The sequence below is a fragment of the Gopherus flavomarginatus genome, chromosome 9, assembly GCF_025201925.1.
Source record: "Gopherus flavomarginatus isolate rGopFla2 chromosome 9, rGopFla2.mat.asm, whole genome shotgun sequence".
NCBI classification, from domain to species: Eukaryota; Metazoa; Chordata; order Testudines; family Testudinidae; genus Gopherus; species Gopherus flavomarginatus.
In genome coordinates this window covers 13,297,987-13,324,923 of record NC_066625.1, presented here as the reverse complement: position 1 = coordinate 13,324,923, position 26,937 = coordinate 13,297,987, and the positions used below count along the sequence as shown (strand labels likewise).

Below are 26,937 nucleotides of genomic sequence, written 5' to 3'. Positions count from 1 at the left end.
TCCAATAATAAAATTAAGTTTATTATAATGTTTTGATGTCCAGTTACACAGGTACGGAAGAGAACAACACTTGTAATTAATAGAGAAGAGAAAGCAGGCCCGAGTCTCCTACTAGTAAAACCAGCTTTTTCATCTTATAATACAATTTGCCCAAACAAGAGATTTTACCTTTTAGACCCATTGGAGGATCTTCGTTATTTCAAAGAGTTATTTATCTAATAGAATAAGAACATGTTGATAAATGGCATTTGTTTTCTCTGATGCAAATTTTTCTTATTGCTCTGCAAGCCTATGCTAAGAAATTAACTAAATACTGTTTTTCTTGTGAAATAGTTAACATAATGGTATTTTCTAAGGAAAGCACTTTTATTCTTTCAGAGCTCTTACTTTAGAATAAAAAGCTTTGTTTTCCCCCAACCCTTGAGAGAATATATTAAGATATAAAAAGAATGTACAATATGTACAATAGCATCATGATTTCCATACATAGGTAGAGTTGTCTTTTCTTCATTATAATTTTTTATGCTTTGCTTCTGATTTCTCATCTGTTAGATCTTTGAATCCCAATTTTTCCAATGGCTCCTTAGCCATAAGTTGCCTAAATAAAAAAAAAGCATAAGCTGCAAAATGAGCTTTGTTACCAACTTAGCAATATTAATATCTATTCAGTAGCAATAATGTCACTTAAAACAATATTTACTTTTAAAGGGTCCGACAGTGCTGCTGAGAGAGTGTTAACTGCATACCCCATCCATCTCCCTCAAACTCCCAACACCTCACAAGATATCGGCTTGCTAAAACTAGGGTTGTGAGTTCAATCCTTGAGGGGGCCATTTAGGGAACTGGGGTAAAAAAAAAATGTCTGGGGATTGGTCCTGCTTTGAGCAGCGGGTTGGACTAGGTGACCTCCTGAGGTCCCTTCCAACCCTGATATTCTATATCAATTCAGGAACAGCCATGTCCAGTAAATGCTCTGTTGTTTGGCCAGAGCTTTTCCAGTTAAATGTGTTAAATATCCCATACTGCAAGACAATAGGTTATTTAGGAATTGAGCTGAGTCATGGAAATGCACAATAAGAGTAAGAGCTGATTTTCCAAGATCGCTGTAGAAACTGCTAAGTGTGAAATGCTGCATGTCTATGAAAACTAGCGCTATTTTACTAGAATGGAGGCATGAGAACCATCATATGTCCCTTCAAAAAGAATTTCAATACTCCCTCCCCCAGCTGAATAACTCAGGAACAGGTTTACTTTTTAACTTAAAGCATGCTACGGATGTGGTCCACAGTGAGGACAAGTGTCACTGAGGTGTCAAAGGAAATTGGGTCACGAGAAGAAAGAGCAGTGTGCAGCTGAACTGGCTATATATCGCAGTGACACTGGCCCTTGGAGAGGTCTGAGTCCGTGACAACTAAAATTTGAGCTAATGCTGTTAAGGTTCTCCAAGTCTGTTTTTAAAGGGGATAGGTGCACTTTTCATACTTCCATAACTCAAGAAAGGCACTATGTGAATGCCTACGTGAATTCACTTCTGATGCTTACTGATAACCAAAGTGGGTGTGGTCACTGGAGCTAGCTTTAAAAGGTCACCTTTGTTTCAAGTGGAACTAGCAACAAGAAAAAAAAAAAAAAAAAAGGAAAATCAGTCACCTGCAATACTACAGGCGAATACAGTCCCGCACTCAAAGAACGACACTCTGGCAATGATGCACACATGTGCCAGTCTCATACCAGTGAGCCTGGAGTGAAAACTCATCTGCTCGAGTGTTTGAAAGAGATTTACTTGCCTCTCCATTCTGCATTCTAAATATTCCTTTGACTCCAGTCTGCACGAAGCATTCTCAAAGCTGTTCTCTCTCAGACACTTCATGAATTTCTCTTTAAATACTTTACATTCACCTAGAACAGAAAACATATTTAAAAACAATTAAAGAAAAAAGAAAAAAACTGGAGTGATGTTCTAGCACTGATACAAATTGTAAGGGAGATGGGCAGTTCTGCATATGGCTGGAACCTCTCCCTCAAGCTGTTTGTGAGTTCACAGACCAACCTATATGAAAGTCTGGACCTGATCCTGCAAAGTATTATGAGTGAGCAGTTATTAACTCTATGCAGTCAAGAACCATGAATCAGCACCCAAAACACGATTTATAACAATCTTGTGATTTTTAAGGCAAACAAATATGAGGTCTTATTTGCCTTCTGGTGTTTGAGCCTTTCAGGGGTCCTGTTTTCAATCTTTACTATGCAACCAGGAAGGCTGGAGAGTTTCTGTTTATCAGCGAAAGCTGAGATTCTCATGTGGGCTGAGGCTGTGAAATGATGGCTAGTATCACAAGATGTGCAATGTCAGGAGAGTTGGCAGAGCTGAGTACTGTGCTTGCTATCAATGGGGATCAACAGTACAGGCCCAAGAGTGGTGACTTTGTCCCACAGAGGTAGGGCCCTACAGAACTGATGATCCATTTTGGTCAATTTCATAGTTGTAGGATTTAAAAAAATCACAAGTTTCATGATTTCAGCTATTTAAATCTGAAATTTCACAGTGTTGTAATTTTAGGGGTTCTGACTCAAAAAGGAGTTGTGAGGGGGAGGGGGGTCACAAAGTTATTGTAGGGGGGTTGCGGTACTGCTATCCTTACTTCTGCGCTGCTACTGGTGGCAGCATTGCCTTCAGAGCTAGGCAGCTGGAAAGTGGCAGTGCAGAAGTAAGGGTGGCAGGTATGGTATTAAGGATGCATCCGACGAAGTGGGTACTCACCCACGAAAGCTCATGCTCCTATATGTCTGTTAGTCTACAAGGTGCCACAGGACTCTTTGCTGCTTTTACAGATATGGTATTGTCACCCTTACTTCTGCACTGTTGCTGGTGGGGCACTGCCTTCATAACTGGGTACCTGGCCAACATTCACCACTCTTTGGCCACTGAGCTCTGACAGCAGCACAGATATAAGGGTGGAAATACCACCACACCCCTAAAACAACCTTGTGACCCCCCCCCAAAACTCCCTTTTATGTCAGGACCCCCAATTTGAGAAACTCTGGTCTCCCACTGTGAAATCTGTATTGTATAGGGTAAAAGCCCACAAAAGATCAGGTTTCATGGGAAGAGACCAGATTCCACTGTGCAGGGCACCTTTTTCATGACTGTGAATTTGGCAGGCCCCCAGGGAGCTGTGATAACAGGGGGGAGGGAACCACGGCCTGAGGGAACTGCGCTGGGGGAGGGCGGGCTGCGCAGGAGGGTTATGAGGAGGAGGGGCAGGCTGCGCGGAGGGGGGGTGTCCCCCGGCGGAGGGGGAGGGGCAGGCTCCGCGGGGGGGGGGCTCTAGGGGACCGGGTTGAGGTAGGTTGCCCGGGGGAGGGGTCACTCGGCGGAGGGATCGGGGCAGGCTGCGCGGGGGGGCACTAAGGTATCGGGTTGAGGTAGGTTGCGTGGGGGAGGGGTCACTCGGCGGAGGGATCGGGGCAGGCTGCGCGGGAGAGGTCACCAGGGGTAAGCGCGGGGGAATCGCCCAGCGGAGGCGGAGGGGCAGGCTGCGCGGGGGGATCGCCCGGCGGAGGGGGGGGTGTTGCCTGGCGGTGCGGGGGAGGGGTCAGACTAACTCCAGGCCGGGGCACTGGGGGCGGGGAAGGGCCCGATCCCGCTGCGCACCGAAGTGATCCAGGGGGAAGGCGCCCTTGTCCGGCGGCCGCGGCGTGAAGCTCTTGCTCCCGAAGTTCATGGCCGTGGACATGGTGCCGGTGCCGGGGTCTCTACCGGGATCGGCCGCTGGCCCAGGAGGAGTAGCCGAGCGCCGAGTCAGGCCGGAGCCAGCGAGTACCAAACGAATCGAGCGGGAGTCCGCCCAGTCATCCGCTCTGGCCCCGCCCCCGCAGGGACGCGGTCCTGCCCCAGGGCAAGTGAGCCGGGTTGCACCAAGGCAATGGCGTTGCCGTGGCAACGCCACTGTGCAATGACATCATCTGACAGTGACTCCAGCACCGGCTGTGCCAAGAATGACATCACTGCAGTGCCAGCCCCCACGTTGCCATGGCACCTCCATGCCTTGTGTCACCATGGTAACACCACCATTCCACCTTCCTGTCATGGGTGGCCACTGAAGTTTGTTGTCATAGTGGAGCTGCCGTGGCACGAGGCCCCTGGGACCAACGTGAATGCAAACACACACGCCTGGTCCCTCGCTGCACTTCCCCATGAGCGCTCACCAGTCACAGCCAGGGCCTGTTAGAGTGACCAGACAGCAAGTGTGAAAAACTGGGACAGTGAGTGGGGGGTAATAGAAGTTTATATAGGAAAAAGCCTCAAATATTGGGACTGCCCCTATAAAATCGGGATATCTGGTCACCTTAGGGCCTGTCTTAGTACACCTTGGGCTCTTTAACACTATGGAGAGAGTTCCACTCCCTCAGCCCTTCTGCTGTCTGGAAAAATTTCTAAGTAGCAGTGGTGGTAAATCAGGTAGAGCCCTGCGTGGATACAAAGCTTGTATCTCCATCCAATCCATGATCCGCAAAAATAGTCCACAGATATAAAGCGGATATCGGAGGATTTGCAGGGCTCTAAAAATAGAGTTTAAAGTGCACCACAGCAATCTGGCTCAATTGATTAATTGATTTTGGCCTGCTCTGTGTCCTCCCATCTTGCTACTTTAAGCGCTGATCCTGGAGCACTCAAGTTTTGAGCAAGGGAGCAGAATTTGGGCCTTTATACTCATGTGGGCCCACTGACCAAGAGCAGCTGACGGGGGTGCTTGTCCGGAGAGGAACCAGCACTGTGACTGCATAGCTGTGGTGTGCATGGAGCATCAGGCCGAGCCTGTGTACGGTGCCCACTGTGGTGGGCTGCCCCGGGCACAAGCCCCTGCTGCCCATCCCAAAAAGGCCGTCCCTGGTCCCGATGGTGCCCCAGATTTTCTAGTGCCTAATGTAGCTGCATAAGGCTGAGTATGTCGAAGGATGGCCCTGAGGGGAGATTGGGTAGGTGGATTTTCTGTGGACCCAGATAGACCGCAAATGCCCTTGTACTTGCTCCAATTAATCTCAGTGAAATGAACCTTTTCTTCTTCATAAAATCAGTTATTTTCCTAATATGCCTCCATACTCTTCCTCAGCTGTTATTCCAAATCCAACAAATGAGAACAAACTCCGTGGAGAATCTGTTTAGGGAAGGTTTTTTGCTGAAGTACTGAGATAGTTATCTAATTCTTAAGCCTCAGGATAATCTGTTTGCACTTCTCCTTTTTAATTAATCCACTGCCTGAATTAAGGAAAAACTAGTCCAAACAGCACTTTGGTGGAGACAACTCAACACAATTTATGTAACAACCCAACCACTTAATTGCTGAATCAACGGTATTATTATTATTGTCTGTACTTTTCCAAACGGGCATATTTAGTAAAAGGGGGCCTGATCCTGAAAGGTATTGACCACTCATCATTTTCCTTGATTTAAGCAGGAGTTGTGTACCAGCTCTTCTCAGGATTAGATCAAGAGGACTCAATTTAAAAAATTGCCTTCTGGGCAATATAAATATATAATCGCTGGTGAAGTGCTTTGAGAGCCTTTGAGATAAAGAGATTTAAGAGTTGACTTTCCTGTGAAAAAGGCTGCAGAGGTTACACACAACTTCTGCTCTAGGGGACCGTCAAGCTCTGAAAAACTTCAAGGGGTGAAATCCTGACCCCGTTGAGTCAATGGAAGTTTTGCCATTGACTTCAGTAAGGCCAAGATTTCACCCAAAATGTGTGTACCTCAGCAAAGTACTTCCTTATCCTCCATAAACCCTTTGCATGCTCAGTCACACTCAATTTAACCTCTAAGCCAAGAGCAGGTGTAACTCACAGACCTCCTGCATGTGGTGTTCTGTCCTATCTAGTGGCGCCAAGACGACCGCTTAGAGAGGGATCGAGTCTGCTCTACAGTCTTAGCTAAGAGACATGTGGCTTTTAGCTCATGCAGTAGAGTCTCACTAAGCTCCAGAGGTACCAGAGTGGATCCCGCCCGCCAGCGACCAGGATCTGTCAGTGTTACACAGGGACTTTCCAGCACAAAATTCACCTTCAGAAATGAATGAGCTAATACCGTCTAGTGAAGGATGGAGAAGCTGTAAACTATGCTGTGTAGCCTAATTAGTTGATAACAGCACAGGTGCTTAGAGATAGGGCAAAATTATGTAGTTCATAACTGGAGAGCCTTTTTTCAAAAGGTCAAATAAATACACCAGCAGCAACTACTGGGAATGGCATGCTGTGTATTATATGAACATTCTCAGCTCTCATTCTAAAACAAGACTGAGAAATGGTGTTGATTTAACCCAGATTTGGTTAAAGCAGGTTTTTCATCTGTTGACTTTCTTTTAATTAAATGAGTGAGATAAGTAGAAAGCATTTCAGGGTGAAGAAAAACAGTTGCAATTGTTAAGAGAATCTATTACAGAAATATTACCTGCAGCACCATTTAAAGTGCTTTTTCTTTATGCTTTGATTGCTTTCCTATTACCGTACTTGAAACTGTAAATGGAAAATTATACAAAGTTGTATTGCATAAGCAACTGTTTTACACAGCTTGAAATATGAGATTTTATTTATTATTATGTTTCCAGGCCTATGAACAATAGATGTTTTTATTATAAAGTAAATAGCACTTTTCCACTTGACTTCATTATAATACTTAGCAATAAAAGGGAGATGTCTCTCTCTCATAAATATATACAACATGATGCCTCCTGGGCCTCAGAGGAATAAACACACGACAAAAAGCTTTGCTTTTTCTGAACGATTTTAATTGATGTATCAAAGTATCTGATTTTACCAAACTGCCTGAATTATGTTTCAGAGCTCCAGGCTTAATGGGCTGGATTACTGCCTTCCTGCACTCCCCACAGTGAAAGTGGAGAAAGGGGGATCAAAGGGAAAAATCTCATTGAGGATCCCATTTGAAATTATTTCCTGATCAACAGGGGACAATATGTCTCTGTCTTTTGGTTGCACCTGAAAAGTTTTGTTCTCCTGCTACATAATTCACCATCTAACTTAGGGCAGTTAGTCTTTTTAATGACCCAAACTTGAACTTGGTTCTAGAGGAGGTTGTTGGTTTTTGTTTACTTATTTTATTTATTGCCGGTATTGAATTTATCTTCTAGAGTTTCCAGTAAAGATACCAATTATATTAGAATTGCATATAAGCAGTTTAGTGGTTCATTTTCCCAAGGGTATAAAATGAAGCCAAAATTAGATAACCAGTGTGAAAAAAAGGGAGTGCCAACCCAGGAGCAAATCAAGCTAACTAGTTCCTTCAATACTTTCTGCTCTGTAAAAGTAATGCTGCAAAGTAACAAGATGATATTGAATTAAATGCTTTCCCCACATTATCTCTTTTAAGAAATATGGTAAGTGAGATTCCCTGAGCTGAGAAGACCTAAAATAGCTGTGCTATAAGAAGATGCCGACTGAACATTAATGCCAAGATTTTTGAAAGCAACTAGTGCTTTGGGTGTCTCCAGTTTGGGGTTCTCAGTTCAAAGCACCTTATGTGGAGAGGTGCTCAACGTTTTCTGAAAAGCGGGCCACTTTCTGATGCTTCATGTTGGCCACCCAAAAACCAAAGATCTCCAAACACTAATTACTTCAGAAAATCTGGACCTTCACCTTTCAGTTTACATTACTTTGCACATGTAAAAGATCCCCCATTACTTGAATTAGTGTTGTTCTTTAGATTATACAACCCACAATAATAATGAAAAATTGTTGTTTTTTTTAACAGAAAGATTGCTCAGTAAACTTTCTGACAGTAATTTGTGTTTATTTGATGGTTGTACAGACATAGATTTAGGAAATTGTCACATTTTGGGGTTCAACCCAGACCTGTGAGAGGTTGTCACCACTTGCCCTATTGCCCTAGGTGCCTTAAACACTCTGCTACTGTAGCTCATAACCTGGACACCAACAGCCAGCAGACAAGGATGCTGTTCCCTGAATATCTGTGTTCTAGGCAGCTCAGGTTAAGCTCTCTCTGATCCTACCAGTCTGCCTACAACAAAGCAGCCTCACCCTGCTCTCCACCAGCTTTGGTTACTACTTGTAAGGTGACCCCAATTCACCGCCAGTCCCAAATTTCCCCCAAACCGTCTGCCCTCAAGTGTCCAGCCCTCTCCTGGAACACTCAGAGAAGTAATAAGGTTTGTTGCTATTTGAAGAGACCAATATACAGTTTATTACTTTAGCTGGAGTTAACAATCCCTTCAATTCAAATAAAACACTTGGTTGCTTTAGATTAAAAATAAAACAAGTTTATTAACAAAAAGAGAGAGGTTTGAAGGGAGTTCAAGTACAAGGGAGAAATACAAGTAGGTTACAAGCAAATAAAAGTAAAATATACTTTTCAGTGGCTATGACTTTACAATTTACTGCCTTGGTTCAAGGTAGTTTTCTTACCGATCTTTTTCTTCCAAGCAATGGCTGACTTTCAGTCAAGGCCTTCCACAGAAGTACAAGGTGCTGGTTTCCCTTGTCTTCCTAGGTGAATGATCTTTGCCTAAGCAGGTTTCTCACCTATATTCAGTTCCCGAGTCTTCAGCTTCTTGGTTGAAGGACCTATCTTTCTTGGCTTGCAAGAACTCTGGCCCGTCGTGTCTGTCCAGTGATGGATGCTAAGATGGCAGCTTCTTTCTCGTTATATCTTCCCAAACTCACTGTGACCAAAGCTGTTCTTTGCTTTCTGCGGACTTCCTATCCCCTGTCTGATTTATATGTAAATGGGGCTTCCATTGTTTTTTGGTCACATCTTGTTTAAATTTATGGGTTACCTTCCTTCGTGTCTGGAAGAAAACCCATTTCTGCCTGTGTTTGGTCACAGACTTTAAAGTATAATATCATTAAGTATCCATAATTCCTCATATAGCGTTAAAACATACATTTCACAATGATATTAATCACCAGTGTGTAAGTAGTTTTCATAAAGGACCTTACTTGATAATACAGGTTTCAGAGTAGCAGCTGTGTTAGTCTATATCTGCAAAAAGAACAGGAGTACTTGTGGCACCATAGAGACTAACAAATTTATTTCAGCATGAGCTTTTGTGAGCTACAGCTCACTTCTTCGGATGCACAGAATGGAACACACAGACAGGAGATATTTATACATGCAGAGAACATGAAAAGGTGGAAGTATGCATACCAACAGGAAGAGTATCTAAATACAATTAACTCAGGCCTAAACAGAGACTGGGAATGGTTGGGTCATTACACTAATTGAATCTATTCCCTATGTTAAGTTCTCCTCACACCTTCTATGGGTCATCATAATTATCACTTCAAAAATTTTTTTTCTCCTGCTGATAGCTCATCTCAATTGATTAGACTCTTCTTGTTGGTATGCATAGTTCCACCTTTTCATGTTCTCTGTATGTATAAATATCTCCTGTCTGTGTGTTCCATTCTATGCATCCGAAGAAGTGAGCTGTAGCTCACGAAAGCTCAAGCTGAAATAAATTTGTTAGTCTCTAAGGTGCCACAAGTACTCTTGATAATACAGTAATAGTGCTTACAATTAGTAGATTCAATTGTTTATCATCTGAGGTTTAGACCCCCGCAAGAGGCTATCTCCCCCACTCAGTAGGGTTGATGGATTTGTTTACCTTTTATGTAAAGGTGCCTTCATTGTGTCTGCCTGATGACCAGACTGGTTGGACAATCAAATACACTTTACTTTATCTAAGGCAGGCTGTGCTTATGCATTGCTTGCCAAACAAATTTTAGGAACATAATTCTAGCACATATTCATAACTCGTTGTACACAGCCCATACATACATCACACAAGAATATTCATGATCAGTGAGTTATTAGTTTTCCAATGATATCTTATATGATGCCTTTTAGATACAGATTATGATGACAACAATGTGTGAGGTATACTATATGAGGCCTGACAAGAGCTGCTGACATAGAGTAGTGAACGACCAATGGGCCGCTGTATCACAGAAAGTGTACATGTTTCAGCCAGTTAGAGTTAGCTATGACACTCTTTTATAGCTACCAAGCTCATGTACAATATAGAACCCAAATCCTGAACTGGAGTCCATTAGCTTGGATGCCAGTGAGATCTTGCACTGATCCCAGGACTGTCACTAGCACATCCCATTGCAGGGACACAGCCTTAGAACACAGAGATCCAAAATACTAGGTACTTAATCTGATAATATTTTGTAGGTCAGATCATGAAGTCCTTGCTTGGGCAAAACTCCTAAAGACATTAGGGCTTTATCTTGGAATAGTTGTGGGAAATGTGTGTTTGCAATCAAATGAACAAGAACAAACACATCAGACATGAATTTGATACTAATGTTCATTCTTTATGGAAAGAAGAAGCTGAGAAAAAAAGCCATGGCAAGTTGTTTCAGACTGTCAGCTTTCCCTAATGCCGATCTGGAGAACACCCCCAAGAGAAAGAGCAATCCATGGCCATTCAATCCTAGCCTTGCCCTGACACTGCAGCTAGTCCAGGGTTCTCAGTGGGGCTTTCTGATATGTATTATTATGTTATTTAATATTTGTCTTGTGTTAGAGTCTACAAGCAAACCAGGTCAGGGTCCTATTATGCTTGGCACTGCACAAACTTAGAGAAAATGCTGAATCATTCTCTCTCAAGATTCAGCCAAAGCAGCACCAGGAATTGAAAGAGAAAGAGAGAAAAGAGCAACAAAGAATAGTCAGAATGTGCAGAAAGTTGCCCAAAGTCACACAGTGAGTGAATTTGCAGAGCCATGAAGAGAGGTTTTGACCCTGATCCCCAATTCTAACCACTAAAGAATTCTCCCTTCCCTGCATGGACTCACACATAGGGACATTTTCTGGAGTCAGTTGAACCAAAGTCTTAGCTGCATTTAAGATACAGGTTGTATCTCTGTCTCTGTCTCCATTATCAATTGGGGGTGACTAGGAAGAAACTGCTTAATCCAAACACAAGGAACCCAACTCTGCAAAGAAATATCTGACTAGATGGATATTTGTCTGTCAGAATGTGGCCTGAGACCACCAGCTCATTTCACATAGATTCTGACTGAATCTCAGATGACTATTATTTTGAGTTACTATCATCCTGGTAAAATTCTGAGCTGCTACCACTTAAATAGGCAACCTGCAGATGAAAGATCCTATATCCCATGATCTTTGAACTTTCAGTCTCCCTAGAGTCCACAAAAGCATGAAGAAAAACTCTTCATAATTCGACCTCCTCAAAAATCGCTTCTCAACTCTTAACAATCAAAAGATAAATGTCTTTTCTCCTTGGCAAAAATTAAGGTCTCACAAGTCGCATCTCTGCCATCCATAACAATGGTTTATACTACAAACAGAAACTATAATGGGCACCCCCATCAGTTCTGAAATCCCAGGATCTCCTGTTTGTTTTGTGGCTATGAGAGACTGAATGAAGAGCAAGACTGATGGTTCTGAAAGCAGCAGAGCTCCTGCGGGAGATTTGTTGTGAAGGGGGTGCCAGCAAGCACATAGGAAGATTGTTACAAACCCAGAATCTGCATGTGTCCAGCTTTGTTTCCCTATGGAGCCTAGTGCAAGAGGCAATTTACGAACCCCATTTGCTTTTCCAGTTAACAGAGCCATCACATACAATATATCATGACTCCAAATGTCAGATGCACAGAACATGGAAATGCAGCTAGCATTCTTGGAAAATCTGCTTTAAGATAATCATTTTCAAAAGTACTTTGAAGACTTTCTTTTCTAAGCAGACTGATTTGACAGTTAAATGACATGACTTACTTGTGCCACAAAGTTTGTATCAGATACTTAGGATATTAGTCACTTATGCTTTTAAGAAATAAATAACAGGGGCACAGAAGCTGAAGGAGACACAGGTGGGCTCTCATATACTCTGCCAATATACCATTACAGGAAATGGAAAGAGGCCAAGGTTTGAGAGCTTCCCTCTTGCCCCCCCATCAGCATTTATCAAGGTGAAAGGAATCCATAACAGCAAAGAACATTGTGCTTTTTATCACACCAAAGTCTTTTTAAAATGTTAACATTTAATAGGGTGTTCCCATGCTTTATATATTTCAGATAACAATGCATGGGCTGGTAGACATCACTACGGGTTGTAATTCGGCTGAAAAGTCTTGTGATGCATATGAGCTGCTTGAGGGTCACTCTCCTGGTTTATTACATTATGAGGACTCATTGATTGAATTACAGCCTTGTAATAGCTCTCTCCCTCTGCATTATGCTACTATTATTGTAGTTGTTATTACCCTATCTCCGATTAGAGGATTATATGTCCTTCTCAGGGCAAGCACACAGAAATTAGGTAAGTGTGGATGTTTAATCTATTAGCCCAGTTTCTACAAGAATTGCATGAATTATTTCCCTAAGCTGCAGATAAAATGACATGTGTCCACACAGTAAAATTTGGTCCCTGGGGGTTGATGCTCCCCTCCAGCTTGTGATGGTGGAGGGGAAAAGAAGCTTCGCAGAGTGAGGAGCAATGTGTTCTGATTGCCTCTGAGGCCTTTCCACTCAGCTTATCCAGAACACCTTATCCAGTCCTGGAAGAACACTTCATCCAGCTTCCCAGGGGTCCAAAAATCTCAGTTTGAATCCAACTCCTCACTCAGGTGATTCCAGGCTGGCCAGGCCCAACACAGGTTTTAGGTATGGGCTGATACCACAATTCCAATTCATGCCACATGCTACACAGTTTATATTCATCTTTCCTACTACTAACATCTATACTTCTTGCATTTAAGGACCAATTATGTTGCAGATTGTGTAATGCAAAAGTTCTCACATAATCATTCCCTGCTATGTCTGCACTTATCGAAGGATCACACAGGTTCTTAAGTCAGTGGGAATTTTGCCTGAGAAAGGTTTTGGCGCTGTGTAATTACAGAATGTAACTATAGTGGTTAGGAATCAGGTACTATCCTTTAAAATAGTTTGGGACCCCTTAGTGGGTCTCCTATCTTCTATTGCAGAAGCCATCAGAACCCTAACAGGGCAATAGCTAGACTTTGTATGTTTGTGTACCATTAGTAAAAATGGATATTTGGAACCCAATTGTGTACATGTGGTTTCCTCATATTCTTAATATTTATCTTAATATTAATTCTTAATCTTCTTGCAGCATCAGCCCTTTCCTTGTCAGTTTCTGTGAGCAGGGCCTGCCTCTGGCTCACAGCTTCACTTTGCTTTATGTTAGCAAAGTCTTGGCCATTATTTTAGTTCAGGCCTCAGGCCTCATACTGGGCCTTTATCAGGGCCTTCACTTACTACAGTGGAGAGAGCAAAGACAACAGTTAGTAGGATCCATCAGCACATATCTTCAGGCCACCATAGACCATGTCTCTAATGGGAGCTCCATCCATCAGAAAAGGGTACTTTTGGGAAGGTCCATTAAAGGAAATAAACTCAGCACGGCTTGCATAATGGCTTGACAAATCTTCTGAGTGATTTTCTTATCCATATCTTCCCTCTTTCTTTCTGCACACCTTGACCGGAGTCTACACTTCCTAGGGTTATTCCTTTTTTTCCATAAAACCCCTCTGATAATAAGCATCTAAGAGCGGACAGGGATGTACAGTCGCCTTTGTTAATTTGGTTAGAGTTTATTGATTCAAGCTGCCTTTGGCTGATGTACTTTTATTATTAATAAATAATCAGCATTTTCTCATCCAAGCAGCTCACACCCTGAGGCTTCTGAGGCCCCTAGCAAAAGTATTATTAAAATTAAAGATTTCTACAGGGGTCGACTACAGCATGGCCTAATAATCAAGCAGAGTCTACAGCCAACGTGAAAAATGCCCTGATTTGGAGAATATTTTATATAGAACCAAACTGGCTCCTGTCTTGGCCCCTGGCAATAGCTCCGGGCTATTTTGTAACAATTTGTTTTGCAGAATACATTATGTCTCCAATGAATTTGAGAGCTAGATTCACTCCACTGGACACAAAGGAATGGAATGAGCTTTTGCACGGTGCTGCACCAGAGGGGAGCATCACTTCTTGGACTATCATCTGGGAATATAGCTGAGGATTGCTGATGCAATTGCCAGTAGCAACTCCATAGTCTGAGGCTGCCTGTGAGATGCACCAAATCACTCATCATCCACTCAGCTTGGATTTGCCTCCTTCCTGGCTGGGTCCGTCCTGCCTTGGGACTGCATCAGCCAGCCACAGGCCTCACACCACAGCAAGTGTTGCAGGTAGCTTTTATCGCTGCACCCCACTTCTTAAGTCCAAAGCAGACTGCGAAGAGTTACAAAGGGAGCTCACAAAACCAGCTGACAAACCAGCAACAAAATGGCAGATGAAATTCAAGGTTGATAAATGCAAAGTAATGCACATTGGAAAACATGATCCCAACTATACACACAAAATGATGGGGTCTAAATTAGTTGCTACCGCTCAAGAAAGAGATGTCGGAGTCATTGTGGACAGTTCTCTGAACACATCCCCTTAATGTGCAGTGGCAGTCAAAAAATGAACAGAATTTCAGGAACCATTAGGAAAGGGATAGATAATAAGACAGAAAATATTATAATGCCTCTGTATAAATCCATGGTACATCCACGAATACTGTGTACAGATCACAACATCTCAAAAAACATATATTAAAATTGGAAAAGCAACAAAAATGATTAGGGATATGGTACAGATTCCATATGTGGAGAGATTAAAAAATTGGGACTGTTCAATTTGGAAAAGAAACCATTAAGAGGGGATATTATTGAGGTCTACAATATCATGAATGGTGCGGAGAAAGTAAATAAGGAAAAGTTATTTACCCTTCCCATAGCACAAGAACCAGGGGTCATCCAATGAAATTAATTGGCAACAGGTTTAAAAGAAACAACCAACCAACCAAACAAAAATAGGCAGCAGGTTTAAAAGAAACCAAAGAAAAATTCACACAGCACACAGTCAACCTGTGGAAGTCGTTGCCAGGGAATGTTGTGTAGGACAAAACTATAACTGCATTCAGAATAGGGTGACTAGATGTCCCAATTTTATAGGGACAATCCTGATATTTGGGATTTTTTCTTATATAGGCACCTATTACCCCGCACCCTGTCCTGATTTTTCACATTTGCTGTCTGGTCACTCTAGTTTAGACAAAAATTAGATAAGCTCACGGAGGATAGGTTATTAGCAAGGATGGTTAGAGATGCTCCTCTTGCCCTGGAAGTCCTAAACTTCTAACTGTCAGAAGCTGGGAGTGAAGACAGGAGATAGATCACTTGATAATTGTCCTGTTCTGTCCATTTCGTCCTGGCATTGGCCACTGTCAGAAGACAGGATACTGGGCTGAATGAACCATTGGTCTGACCCAGTATGGCTGTCTTTATGCTCTTCCACTTTATTTTCTGCTGCTCAGGGCTGGTAGCCAGGGACCAGAGTAACCCAAGGGCAAATTCAGCACAAGGGACTTCCCTTTCCCATTCTGGGTCCAATACTTCAATGGGAGCAGGAGCCAGCCCTTACTCTCCTGAGTGCTCAAACTCATTTCCGGAGATATTCACCTGAAAATAACCCCCTGCTCAAGTGTTGAGGCTGAAATAGGAACCCTGGCTTGATAATAGCCAGGTTAATCCATGTTTGAAACAGGGCTTTTGCTGCCGTTTTCCCAACAAAATCTGATCTGACTGTAAGTAAACAAAGGTCTGAACCTCTCTCACTATGAAAGAGCTGCATTCCCAGGGTGTGTCCAGGCACCTCTATAAAAGGAAGCACCAAGATGAGATGCTCACGTATTTGTTCACCTCGCCCTGTGCTGTCCCTTGAGTTAAGTATGGCCATGGTGAAGGTTTTGCTGCAGTACCTGAGCACCAGCTCGCTGCTCTGTTTGACAGGCGGATTGGTGGCTTTCATTTATTTTTTGACCCGCTCCAAAAAGTCAATTTGCAGTTTGCCTCCTGGGCCACCTCCCCTTCCTCTCATCGGGAACTTGAATGTGGTGGATCTGAAAAAGCCGTTCCAGTCGCTGATGGAGGTAGGATAGATATGACAGAATAGATATGAGGAGCTTTGCAATATTTGCTGATTGGGAAGTGAAAGGAAATCTAGTGAATGAGGATGTCATTGTATCTACATTGTGCCATTTGTGGAAACAAAAATGACCTCATTTAAAATTTTTATCTATAGCTACGCACACACACACACGCACACAAATATGGTCCAGTCAGAGCCACGTAAGTGGTCCCTGGAGCATGTGACAATCCCCATTTAATCTAATGAGACACTGGGTGGGTGTAAGGCACATTCGTGTACATCTGATTGCAGGATAAGGATCATATATTAAATAGAACGAGCTGTACCTCCTTTTTAAAAAACCTATCACTCCAAACATAGACAGACTTGCTCATTTTTAGATTATTTCCAGTGTTAGATGTTTATTGCTAAGGCAAGTGCAAATTCATCCCTTCCCCCGAGCCAGTGTTAAGTAGGGTTGGCAGGAAAACAAGAATTATTTTTGCAAAAAATTGAGAGAGACACACACTCACCACCTTGGAATAACCAGTTGTCCAGTGCTCTGAATTAAGTAGAACAGGGACTTGAGACAGGGTCCTCCATATTCTAGGTAAGTACTCTATTGTATTGGGTATCCAAGGATGGTGTGGGCAGGTGTCTTCCTCTCCTTCCCATCGACTAATTCCCAACCACGCCTATATTTAAGATTCTTGTGCATGATTTTAATTTCACCCCATTTGGGCAGTTCCATGGACACCTTTTTTCTACAGGAAAAAAATGGCTTAAATATATTTCATTTTGACAGCGGTGTTCCTGGGAAGAGGTGTGAACAATTGAAATTCCTTTCAAAGCTGTTTTGAATCCCACACCATGCTGACTCATTTTGCCAACCAGTTTGCCTCCTATCTTCAAATCTGCCACATGAAATATTCATGTTGCAGACAGAAGTCAGCAGCAGCAAGTCAGATTTGATGCCAAGAAACACTTATGCAAAGAAGTAACTGAAGGAAAGTGGGAAAATTACCATGATTGCCCACTGGTGGTATGGTGCTGTGCAAAAAGTAGACAGCAAAGAATCTCCCAAGCTCTCAAACCATCATATGATGAAAACAAAATTCAAATTGTCTTGCAATAATAACAGGAGCCTCTTGTAATCTGAAATGCTGTTTACAATATGTACATAATGCATTGCAAATCATCATCTGGGCACATACGAAACAAGATGAAATGTGTTGGAGCAGATGACTTAGAGTATGTTTAAACTAGATATAAAATTCTGAGTGAACAATTAGATTGTCAAAGCTGCTGTGGAGTGTAACAGATGATTCATTCTTAGCTAGCTATTAAAGCCTAGAGCTCCTGTGACATTATCCAGGAGTATATGCCTCAAGGCTGGATTCCAGCATCTGATGGACACCAAATAACCCTTGATACGACTGAAACACTATCCTCCTCGCAACTACTGAGAGACAAGTGCCAAAGATAGAATTATTTTTTAAATTGTTTCTTGCAAATATTGTAGATTGTATTTTAATGCTTTATGTACAAGTCCATTGATAACAGGTAAGTTATTATACGTCAACAGGACCCAATGCAGTACATCTCTGCTACAGCATTTTATAATGGTCATGGTGTGAGAGTGGCAATGTTTCGGACTGCGATTGTAGAGACACTAGCGCTGGCTGCTAATATATTAATAAATATCTGTTTGTCAATTAAAAACTTGGCCCGAATCCCAGTCTATGACTGAGCTGTGCTCAGTGCAGCTCAAAAAAGGGTTGCAAAGGTGGCTTCAAACCACCTCCCAAGCCCTGGGGCTGGACTAGCACCTGGCATAAATTAGAGCAAACTTGGGTATGCTCTAAGCTATGCCTAGTTGCACACAGGCCCTGGGGCTGTTCTATCAGCTGGATGTTGCCAGGTCATGGGATGTCTTGCCCACGTCCCCTTTCTGCCATAGCACTTAGAGGCCTCAGTCAGAGATCATGGTCCCCTTTGTCCTAGGAAGTGGCCACACATAAAGAAGACATGGTCCATGCCCCAAGCAGCTTAGGCTCAGATCCTCATAGTTAGTTAGACTCCTAACTCCCTTTGAAATCAATGGGAGTTGGGCACCAACAAACCTTTGAGGATCTGGGCCTTAGCAGCTCAGTATAAGACAAGAGAGTGTATGCTACAGACAGATGGGGGGAGCACAATACTGAAGCTGTTCCAGCCACGCCCCTCAAAGTAGGGGCCAGCAGGGCAGTGGCATAGCAGTTGCTCTGGTCGCTCTGCCATCCAAGACACAAATCAGTCAGAACAGGGGACAGTATCTGACTCACCTCCGATCAGCTAAAACAAAGGCAAAAACATTTATTTATGCTCAAATACATTTGTTAGTCTCTAAGGTGCCACAAGTACTCCTGTTCTTTTTACAGTCCCCTGCAACCGCCGAGTCTGACCACATCTCTTTTGCAGAGAAGAGGTGCTGGAATTTTTACCCACTAAATGATCCAATTAGCTAAACATTCTTAGAGGCTTTTAGAATGAGCACAAGAAACTCCTCGGACTTTGTGGTCTCTTCTACAGCCAATATTTAAAAGCTAGAAGGAAAAACGTTCATTTTGCAGTAACTGGGCCAATTCTTTACATACAGTGCAAAGATTTTCATGTAATCAGTGTAGGGCCAGATTACGCCTGTCACCATGCCTATGCTGTGTATGCTACTGTGCGCAACGGTTAATCTTCTGGTTAATTCAATGGGAGTCAGACACCTGGGTATTTTTGAAAATCCTAGTAGGTGTCTATCTGCATCTGTAGGTGCCTAAATACCTTTAAAAATATGTCCCTGAATGCCTCCCATTCCTACTGAAGTCATTGCAAAGTCCTAGTGAAGTCAATGGGAGTTAAGGATGCTCAGTTCTGCATAGAATTGGGCCCTCTGGACTCTTACTGGGCCGGATTCTGACCTCAGCTCTATATAAAGCTGTTCTTAACTCCATGAGTGTATTCTGAAGACAGAACTTTTCCCATTGGGTGTGAGAGGCATAAGAGGCTTAGAAGATTGTGGGGTTACTACATTTCTGTGGGCCAAAAGCAGTGGATCAGACAGTGTGTACACAGATGATGGTACACTGTTAGCTACATCTGGGATCCAGACCTGTTTCTGAATTAACATATTTACTTACATGTTGAAGCTCTCTGAGAAGTATGGCAACATATTCACTGTACATTTTGGACCCAGAAAGGCAGTGGTGCTGGCTGGTTATGAGACCATTAAGGATGCCCTTTTAAATCATGCTGAAGAATTTGGAGAGAGGGCAGAAATACCCATATTTAGGAAGACCACACACGGAAATGGTAAACAAGCTTTTGTTTTGTTTTTGAATTTGATCATATTTAGTGTATTCTTATGAAAAGGAAACCATCCTGTTACTACACATTTTCATACATAGAATACTTTGAAAGTACATAGCAGCTTTCACACAAGGAAGTAAATGTACTTTACAAGCACTCATTAATCAAACTCAATACCAGTGTGTTCACCTGTATTTTAGGCATAGTGTTCAGTCACGGAGAGTTATGGAAAACAATGCGAAGATTCACCTTATCTACCCTACGGGATTTTGGAGTTGGAAAGAAAACCATTGAAGTGCGAATTCTTGAAGAGCTAAATTTCCTCATTAACTATTTTGAATCTCACCAGGGTGAGTGTTAAGAATTTCATCCTGAAATGGACAGTTAAGCCCCAGTTCAGAAAGGTAATTTAGCATGAGCCTAAGGCTTTGTCTACACTGGAACTTGGTTGGCAAAACACACCCACCCCTCGAATGACAAAAGTTTTTACAGACGAAAAGCACCAGTATGAACAGCGCTTTGTTGGCAGGAGCGCTCCCCTGATGACAAAGCTGCTGCCGCTTGTCGGAGATGGAATTTTTTTGTCAGCAGAACAGCTCTCTCCTGCCAATAACAGGAGCTACACTGCGTGGCTTTTAGCAGCACAGCTGTAGCGGCACACCCATGTCTCTAAAAGCTAGGTAGTATAGACATAGCCAAGGATGTGGAGTCAATGGGATTTCTCATGTGCTTAAAGTGAGGTGCATACTTAAGTACTTTGCTGAATTGAGGGTTTAAGCATCTAAAAGGGTAGCCCTGGTTCATATCCTGGATGGTGAACTTGTTTAGCTCTAAAAGTTAAGGACAACATTTTCAAGGGAAACCATAACCAAGGTTCTGATTTTGTGCTCCCACTCATTTGTATGTGCAATTTTACACATCATTACCTCAGTGTGTACCAGAACTTAGTCAACTGCTCTAGAGAAAACAAGATCTAGTCATTTCTATCTGAGAGTGAGCACCTCTGTGTGGTAGGCTGAAATTGATGTTTTCAGCACGAGTGCAATTCCAAAGCCAATTTATTTTAATTGTTTTAAACATAGAGAAACCCTTTGATACAACGGTGATACTGAACAGTGCTGTATCCAATGTCATATGCTCTATATTGTTCGGGGAGAGGTTTGAATACGAAGATCCCATATTTCTAGCTTTGCTGAAATTGTTAAATGAAAATACCAAGTTGCTGGGCTCTCCTATGGTGCAGGTAATTATTTTTAACTTGGGGGGAGGGGGTTATTAACACATTCCCACTCTGAACAGACTTAGGGCTAACTGCTGGGTTTAATAGCTAGAAATGAAGAGGGGATGGGATTGGTTGTATGGAGAGGGAGCAACCATCATAACCAAGCAGTGGTGACCAGAGGAAATCTTTAGAACACAGCAGTTGCAGACAGAATGCCTCCCGGGTCATTATGAGCCCACGCTCTGCAGTAGCCCTTTGTTGTCCTTTAAGGAGAAACAGTATATTCCTAACTCCTCATCCCGGCTACCCGATGCTACCATGGGTGCACAACTGCCTGCAGCCCTTTGGGCTTCTACCTCTGGTGCTCAGTGAGTGCTAGCAGCAGCACTCTGGCTGCCTCCTGCATGACGGTGCATTCTGGCTGCCTCTTCCAGACCAACCCAGACAGAATTTGGTAACTCAGATCCAATGCAGAATCACCACATACTAGATTTTCTCACCTCAAGCTATCCTGCTGCGCCAGCAGCTTTTGCTGAGACATTCAGTCGCTCCTGTTAGTTCTCCCAGCCTCCTGGGATGAGATGGGGCTGGGCTGTAGGTTGGGCAGTTAGCTGGTTTATAGGGTGTTGGTGGTCTCTGAGTGCAACAGGGCAGGTGCTCTTTGGTCTGGTTCTGTGCTCAGATCCCCACCCTCCAGGTCTGTGGCTCTCAGTGTCCACAGCAGACAAGGCGGGAAGAAGCAGCGTGAGTGTTAAGGTTTAATTCCTTTCTGCTGCAACACGGGGATGTTCCCTGAAAAGAAAACAGCAGATTAATGAGGAACTTGACTGAAATGGACCAACCTGTGAAGGGCCAAGTGAAAACAGACCCCAGGGGCCATTCCCCAACTCACTCACAAGAAGTGACATTCACTCTACTCACATAAAGACCCAGCAATTGATGGTTTAGGGGAGGGAGAGAAAACTGACCACCACAACCTGTGGTCTGCCCTTGTGGCTGCTACCCCCAGCTGATGGGGGGGGGTCACTATCCCCTTTGTGCTACTTAGGTGGGAAATCAGAGCCATTTCTCCCTCACCTGGATTGGTCCCATGCCTCTCCCCATCATAACCCCAGCAGCATGCCATGAATGCTGGCCTATTTCAGACCAGTGTGAAGACTCATCCTCACCACTGACCTCTGCACCATTAGTGAATTTCACCTAACACAGCACACTCAATGAAACTGAAAAGCAGTAAAATAAAAGGAAAAGCTTCTCTATGCCACATATAAACAAACTGAGGAATCTGTTGTCGGAGAAGGATTGAGAGCAAACATGGAGGGCTGAATAGAAAGGGCATAATAGCTTTATAACCACTCATAACAGTTTGGGCTGTACAAACTAAAGCATGGATATAGTGACCTTCCAATCTTGAAACTTCAGGACATCCGTAGTTCACATGTGGGGGGTCAGGAAGGAATTGCTTGTGGCACATCAGAAACATTACATGAATTAGTTAATTACCCACTGGGAATTCTTCTCCATGCTCTCAGAGAATCAAACTCTGGTCACTGCCAGAGCCCATTAGACTAAGGGTACAAATGGTGTGATATGCGGAATGCTAACTCCACCCATTTTATATAAAGATGATACATGGGTTCACCACAATGCCGGTGAGCATTAATCCTTTTGTTTTTCCCAGTTATATAATTTCTACCCATCTCTTGGATTTCTGTTTGGAGCCCCAAAGACCGTGCTACGAAATGTAGATGAGCTGAATGCTTTTCTGGAGAAGTTCTTTAAGGAACACAGGCAGGAGTTTAATGAAAACAACTTAACAGGTTTTGTTGATGCGTTTCTGATGAAGCAACAGCAGGTACTTTAAAGCTAATTCTCAGCTTAACTTGCATCTTTCCGTTCTGTTAGCTTTCAATTCATTTATTAATGCTGAGCATCTGGCAGGGAACAGGAGATGTGAAGACACAGATTTGTTGTGATCAGAATACTCTAGAGACCAGGGCTAGATCCTCCTACCCATACTCACATTGAACAGTACCTTACACTATGAGTAGGCTTATTGAAATCACTAATGAAGTGACCTAATTAGCAGAGTAGTCCCACTGAAATTAATGGGACTAGGGGAGAGTAAATTATTACTGAATATGATGGTTGCCAAATCCTAATCTTCATAGCTAACAATTTGATGTTGCTGTGATATCCTTTACTGAGATAACTGAGGGTCCACTAATTGTTTAATATGATGATTCCAGCACTCCTTGCATACCTGCAGCATGACCAATTATCTTCTATTCCATGGTGTTTGGTCTACAATATATCCCTTTTATTTCCTATAACTAAAATAAACTAAAGCGGTAAACTCACCCTAATATATATATCCATACACAGCTGGAACAAAGATGAGAAAAATACAAAAGCTAAAGTCATCTGTATCATTTGCTGTAGAACTAATGTTCATTTTTTCCGTGTTTTGAAGGAGTCTAGAAATTCTCACACACACTTTCACAATGAGAATCTTCTGTTCTCAACGCTGGACCTCTTTGCTGCTGGCACTGAGACTACATCTACCACTGTCCGTTGGGGTCTTCTTCTGATGATGAAATACCCAGAGATTCAGGGTAAGACTAAGACTAATCTCTTATAAAAGTCTGTTAAATACCTAATCACGTCTCCAGTTACAGAAGGCAGACAGCAGGGTTCCCGCAGTTGAGACTCGAGTAAAAATTAAGTGCTAAATTAGAAAACAACTAGCTTTACAAAGAGGTTTCATTCAGCTAATCTTAACTGAAATACATAAGCAAACAAGAAAAGCTGAATTCCATTTCTGTTTATAAGCCTCCATAAGCCTCCATCCATCAAAAGTCTCTTACAAGCTATCAGGTGACACCAGCATAACAAACTTACAGGTTTTCCATTTTATCGGAGATGGTGGGCTGGAGTCTGCTCTTACTTCCACTGAAGACTATGGAGTGACACTGATGTGAGAATAGAATCAGGCGTGGGATTTACCACAATACCGCCTAACTCTGCATTGGCCCAATAATAGCTCTGAGGGACCTACAGACCCACTCGCGCTAATTGATGCAGCATGCAGATGTTTCTACTGAGGAGTGCCATCCAAATCCCGGCTAAATTTAATCCTGTTGAGATTGCAAGACAAAGTGAGATCACAGCCTGTGGTAATGTGTTCTCAGCATTCCCTGACAACTGGAATCCATCTCCTTTTTTCCTTTTCAAGGAAGGATTCAGGAAGAAATGGATCAGGTAATTGAGCCAGGACAAATGCCCATGCTGGAGGACAGGAAAAAACTGCCTTACACTGATGCAGTGATACATGAAATACAAAGGTTTTCCAATATCGTCCCAATGAGTGTTTCACGTTCAACTTCCACCGATGTAAATTTCAGGGGTTATATGATCCCAAAGGTAAGCTTTGAGGTTGGCAATAGAAACGGCAAATATTCATGCATTTTTGTGAAAAACTAGTAAGAAAATAAATGTAAGAAGTCCTGGCGTTTGGTGTTTCAGTATTTAATCCCTCCCTCTACCATCTGTGCTACATCCAGAACGGATGGTGCAACTCTGGGCCAGATTCTACACTCAGTTATAGCCATTTAAATCCAGAGTAACTGAACTGCTGTCAGTGAAGTTACTCTGGGTTTACATTTGCTTATCTGAGCACAGAGTTTGTGCTGGATCTTTGTTCAGAGGGTGAATGAAAACGTTTAGGAAAGAAATCACTTTTTATTTCATGAGATGAGGAGGGAGAAGTGGAATATTAACCGGTCTCAGTATCAAAAACCATGTATTCTGGCTACTAAACATCCATAAACAATGCTTATAGCTTCCTGTTCTGATGTTTATTTCTATGCACGTGAATCTACCAGGTTAAATATTCCACAGAGTAAGGAAATATCCTGTAGAGCTAGTTAATCCTGCTCAGAAATCCATCCACTGTTTACTTTCTTGCATGGAAGAAAGAGTTGAATCTGTGAGAGTGACCACCACAGACCACTGGCTGCTGCACCTGCCAGTTTCCCTTATTCCTTCCAGGGAATAGAAGTGATTCCTCTGCTGACCTCAGTTTTGAAGGACAAATCGCACTGGGAGACACCAGATCAGTTCAACCCTTCCCACTTCCTTGACGCTGACGGGAGCTTTACTAGGAAGGAGGCATTTATACCATTCTCCATAGGTAACGACAACTTCCTGTGCTCAGTCTATAGTTATGCTGATTGTACAGCAGGAGCAGCAGATGCTCGGCACCTCTGAAAACCAGGCCAAACATGTCTGAAATGAGGCACCTGGAAATGAGGCATGTGATGGTACTTTGGGAAATTTGGGTACAAGTCATCCAAAGCACATAGGTAGACACTGGCATTCCTTTGTCTGCCAACCTCCAGACACCTGGAATGGTCACAGATTCTCACAACTTCCTGAATGGGCAGAAACCATTTCCTTTTAAACAGCCCTTCTGACATATAGATTGTGTGTGTGGGGGGGGAGGGGGGCGGAGGTGTCGGCTAGCTCCTTTGGCTGCAGTTACAGTCTGTATATACATTTTAAAAGATCTCAGACAAAGGCACTGACCAAGCCATGCCTTGCTGACTGTCCTTCCACTGACCTACATGTTGATTAACTTTACAGGACGAAGGGCTTGCGTTGGAGAAGGACTCGCCAAAATGGAACTTTTTCTCTTCTTTGCGGGTTTGCTCCGGAAGTTTATTTTCCAGCCCCCTCCAGGGGTGGTGAAGGCCGATCTAGATCTCACTGCTGACGTTGGCTTTACCTTAAACCCAATGCCCCATCTGATTTGTGCTGTGCCCCGTGAATAACTGAAATGTAACTGAATGCAATAAATATTGTCCATGGCTGATGTCTGAATTTGGATCTTTGATTGCAACGATGCAAAAAACAAAAGATAATTAATGGAGAGTATCACGGGGTGGGACTCCCCCCTGCGGTGCCTCCTGCTGTTCATCTGGAGAATTAGCATTTCCAGCCTCCGGAGCACCCTCTGCAGGCCGGTGTTCCGCTTGCCACTGGGCCCGAGTCCCTCCTGAATCCCTGTACCCCTTTCAGGCCACTGTGCTGCCCCCTGGTAGTGCCTCCACAGATCTGGGTTTCCCCTCCCCAGGGAACCCTCACCCTATATCCCCACCTCGCCTCAGACTATGGCTACTGCCAGTCTTGATCTAGCCCCCATTCACTGGGGCAGACTGCAGTGTAAATGCCACTCATCACCGGCAAGGGGGGTTTGGACCTGCTGCCTCTGCCTACCCTTGGGGCTGCCCCTCTGCAACCCCAGTACTTTCTCGGCCTTTAACAAGGCCTGCAGCCTGGGGGTTTTCTAGGCCGGAGCTCCCCAGCTCCTCTGGCCTTTCCCCAGCCCTGCTCCACTCTAGGTACCTTTGTCAGCTCCCAGGCAGCCAAGCCCTTCTCCCTCAAGAGCTAGAGGGAGGCTCCCGGCTTCCCTGGCCTTTATAAGGCCAGCTACGGTCTGATTGGGGCGTGGCCGCAGCTGTGGCTGTTTCCCCAATCAGCCAAGGCTTGCTGCTTTCCCCAGCAGCAGCCCTCTCCCAGCCTCAGCCCTCTCCCAGGGCTGATTTAAGCCTTTGAAGGCAGGAGTGGGTGACCACCCCGCTACAGAGAGAAAGGGATGATCTGTGGTATGACAGCTTATTCCTTAAGTGCTGGAACTGCTGTGTTACACCAACAGGGGCGCTACCTTGCAACGGCTGACTCAGAATCATAGTAGAGGTGGAAAAGACTTAGGGCCAGATTGTTCCTGCATTGCGGAATGCAGGTGTGGTAGCTGAGTTCAATCAGTCTTTCCCTCTTGTCAGCCTGGTGCAAGGCCAAGGTCACTCATGGTGCCTGTACTTCTATGTGCCACTGGGGCCATGGCCCAGCCGTCCCATCACCCACAAGTCTTGGCTAGCCCACAAGTTGGTTGGGAGCAAGCTGCACCATTCTAACAGCAGGTGCAGCCTGCATGCTTCCCCTCCTCACTAGGTAGCTCAGGGAGGATGGAGCTGAGGATATGGTCCTGGGGCCTTTAGGAGAAGGAGAACATGAGTAAATGCTGATTGGGAAGCTGTGCCCAGCACAGAGACGGCAGTGTGAAGAGAGAAGCAAAGGCAGGAGGGTCTGTAGGAAACACAGGGAGCCCATATGAGACAAACAAGTATACAAAGCAGCACTTTCAGTCTCTGCTAAATGAAAGCCAGTTGCTCCATCAGATGCCTATAATTTCCCAGCATCCCTGTCTGTAAGAATGGGGAATTCTAATGGATTAACTGAAATAACTGGAAGTGTCCAGTTAGTGCCTTTCTGCAGATAGAACCTGCCACAGACTGGGAAGATATTTTATGTCCTAAGATAGAATAATGTG

General features: G+C 43.6%; 2 protein-coding genes across 3 annotated transcripts; one reads left to right on the top strand and one right to left on the bottom strand.

The window, feature by feature from the left end:
* LOC127057565 (cytochrome c oxidase assembly protein COX19) lies at positions 1 to 3,852 on the bottom strand. The gene is made up of 3 exons (XM_050966398.1): positions 3,656 to 3,852; positions 1,788 to 1,899; positions 1 to 598 (listed from the first exon to the last, which is right to left on the bottom strand). The coding sequence occupies exons 1-3, from the start codon at positions 3,735 to 3,737 to the stop codon at positions 511 to 513; spliced, it is 282 nt and encodes a 93-aa protein (XP_050822355.1). The 5' UTR covers positions 3,738 to 3,852; the 3' UTR covers positions 1 to 510.
* LOC127057551 (cytochrome P450 2K1-like) lies at positions 3,457 to 25,419 on the top strand. 2 transcript variants are annotated; one of them, XM_050966356.1, is made up of 9 exons: positions 15,185 to 16,007; positions 19,165 to 19,327; positions 19,525 to 19,674; positions 20,407 to 20,567; positions 22,228 to 22,401; positions 23,020 to 23,161; positions 23,782 to 23,969; positions 24,597 to 24,738; positions 25,191 to 25,419. In XM_050966356.1, exons 1-9 carry the CDS (start codon positions 15,753 to 15,755, stop codon positions 25,376 to 25,378), a joined length of 1,563 nt encoding a protein of 520 aa, XP_050822313.1. In that variant the 5' UTR covers positions 15,185 to 15,752; the 3' UTR covers positions 25,379 to 25,419. The 2 variants fall into 2 exon arrangements, with proteins under 2 accessions (XP_050822312.1, XP_050822313.1); XM_050966355.1 differs by lacking the exons at positions 15,185 to 16,007; positions 19,165 to 19,327 and adding an exon at positions 3,457 to 3,496.
* Positions 25,420 to 26,937: the final 1,518 nt, after the last annotated feature.

Bases quoted from the DNA above. Each gene is read 5' to 3' on its own strand.
- LOC127057565 (XM_050966398.1), bottom strand. From the start codon at position 3,737: ATGTCCACGGCCATGAACTTCGGGAGCAAGAGCTTCACGCCGCGGCCG. The intron at 1,900-3,655 runs GTGCGCAGCGGG...TTTCTGTTCTAG, and splicing joins CTTCCCCCTGGATCACTTCG to GTGAATGTAAAGTATTTAAA. The intron at 599-1,787 runs GCAAGTAAATCT...TTTTTTATTTAG, and splicing joins TTAGAATGCAGAATGGAGAG to GCAACTTATGGCTAAGGAGC.
- LOC127057551 (XM_050966356.1), top strand. From the start codon at position 15,753: ATGAGATGCTCACGTATTTGTTCACCTCGCCCTGTGCTGTCCCTTGAG. The intron at 22,402-23,019 runs GTACTTTAAAGC...CGTGTTTTGAAG, and splicing joins TTCTGATGAAGCAACAGCAG to GAGTCTAGAAATTCTCACAC. The intron at 23,970-24,596 runs GTAAGCTTTGAG...TATTCCTTCCAG, and splicing joins GGGGTTATATGATCCCAAAG to GGAATAGAAGTGATTCCTCT.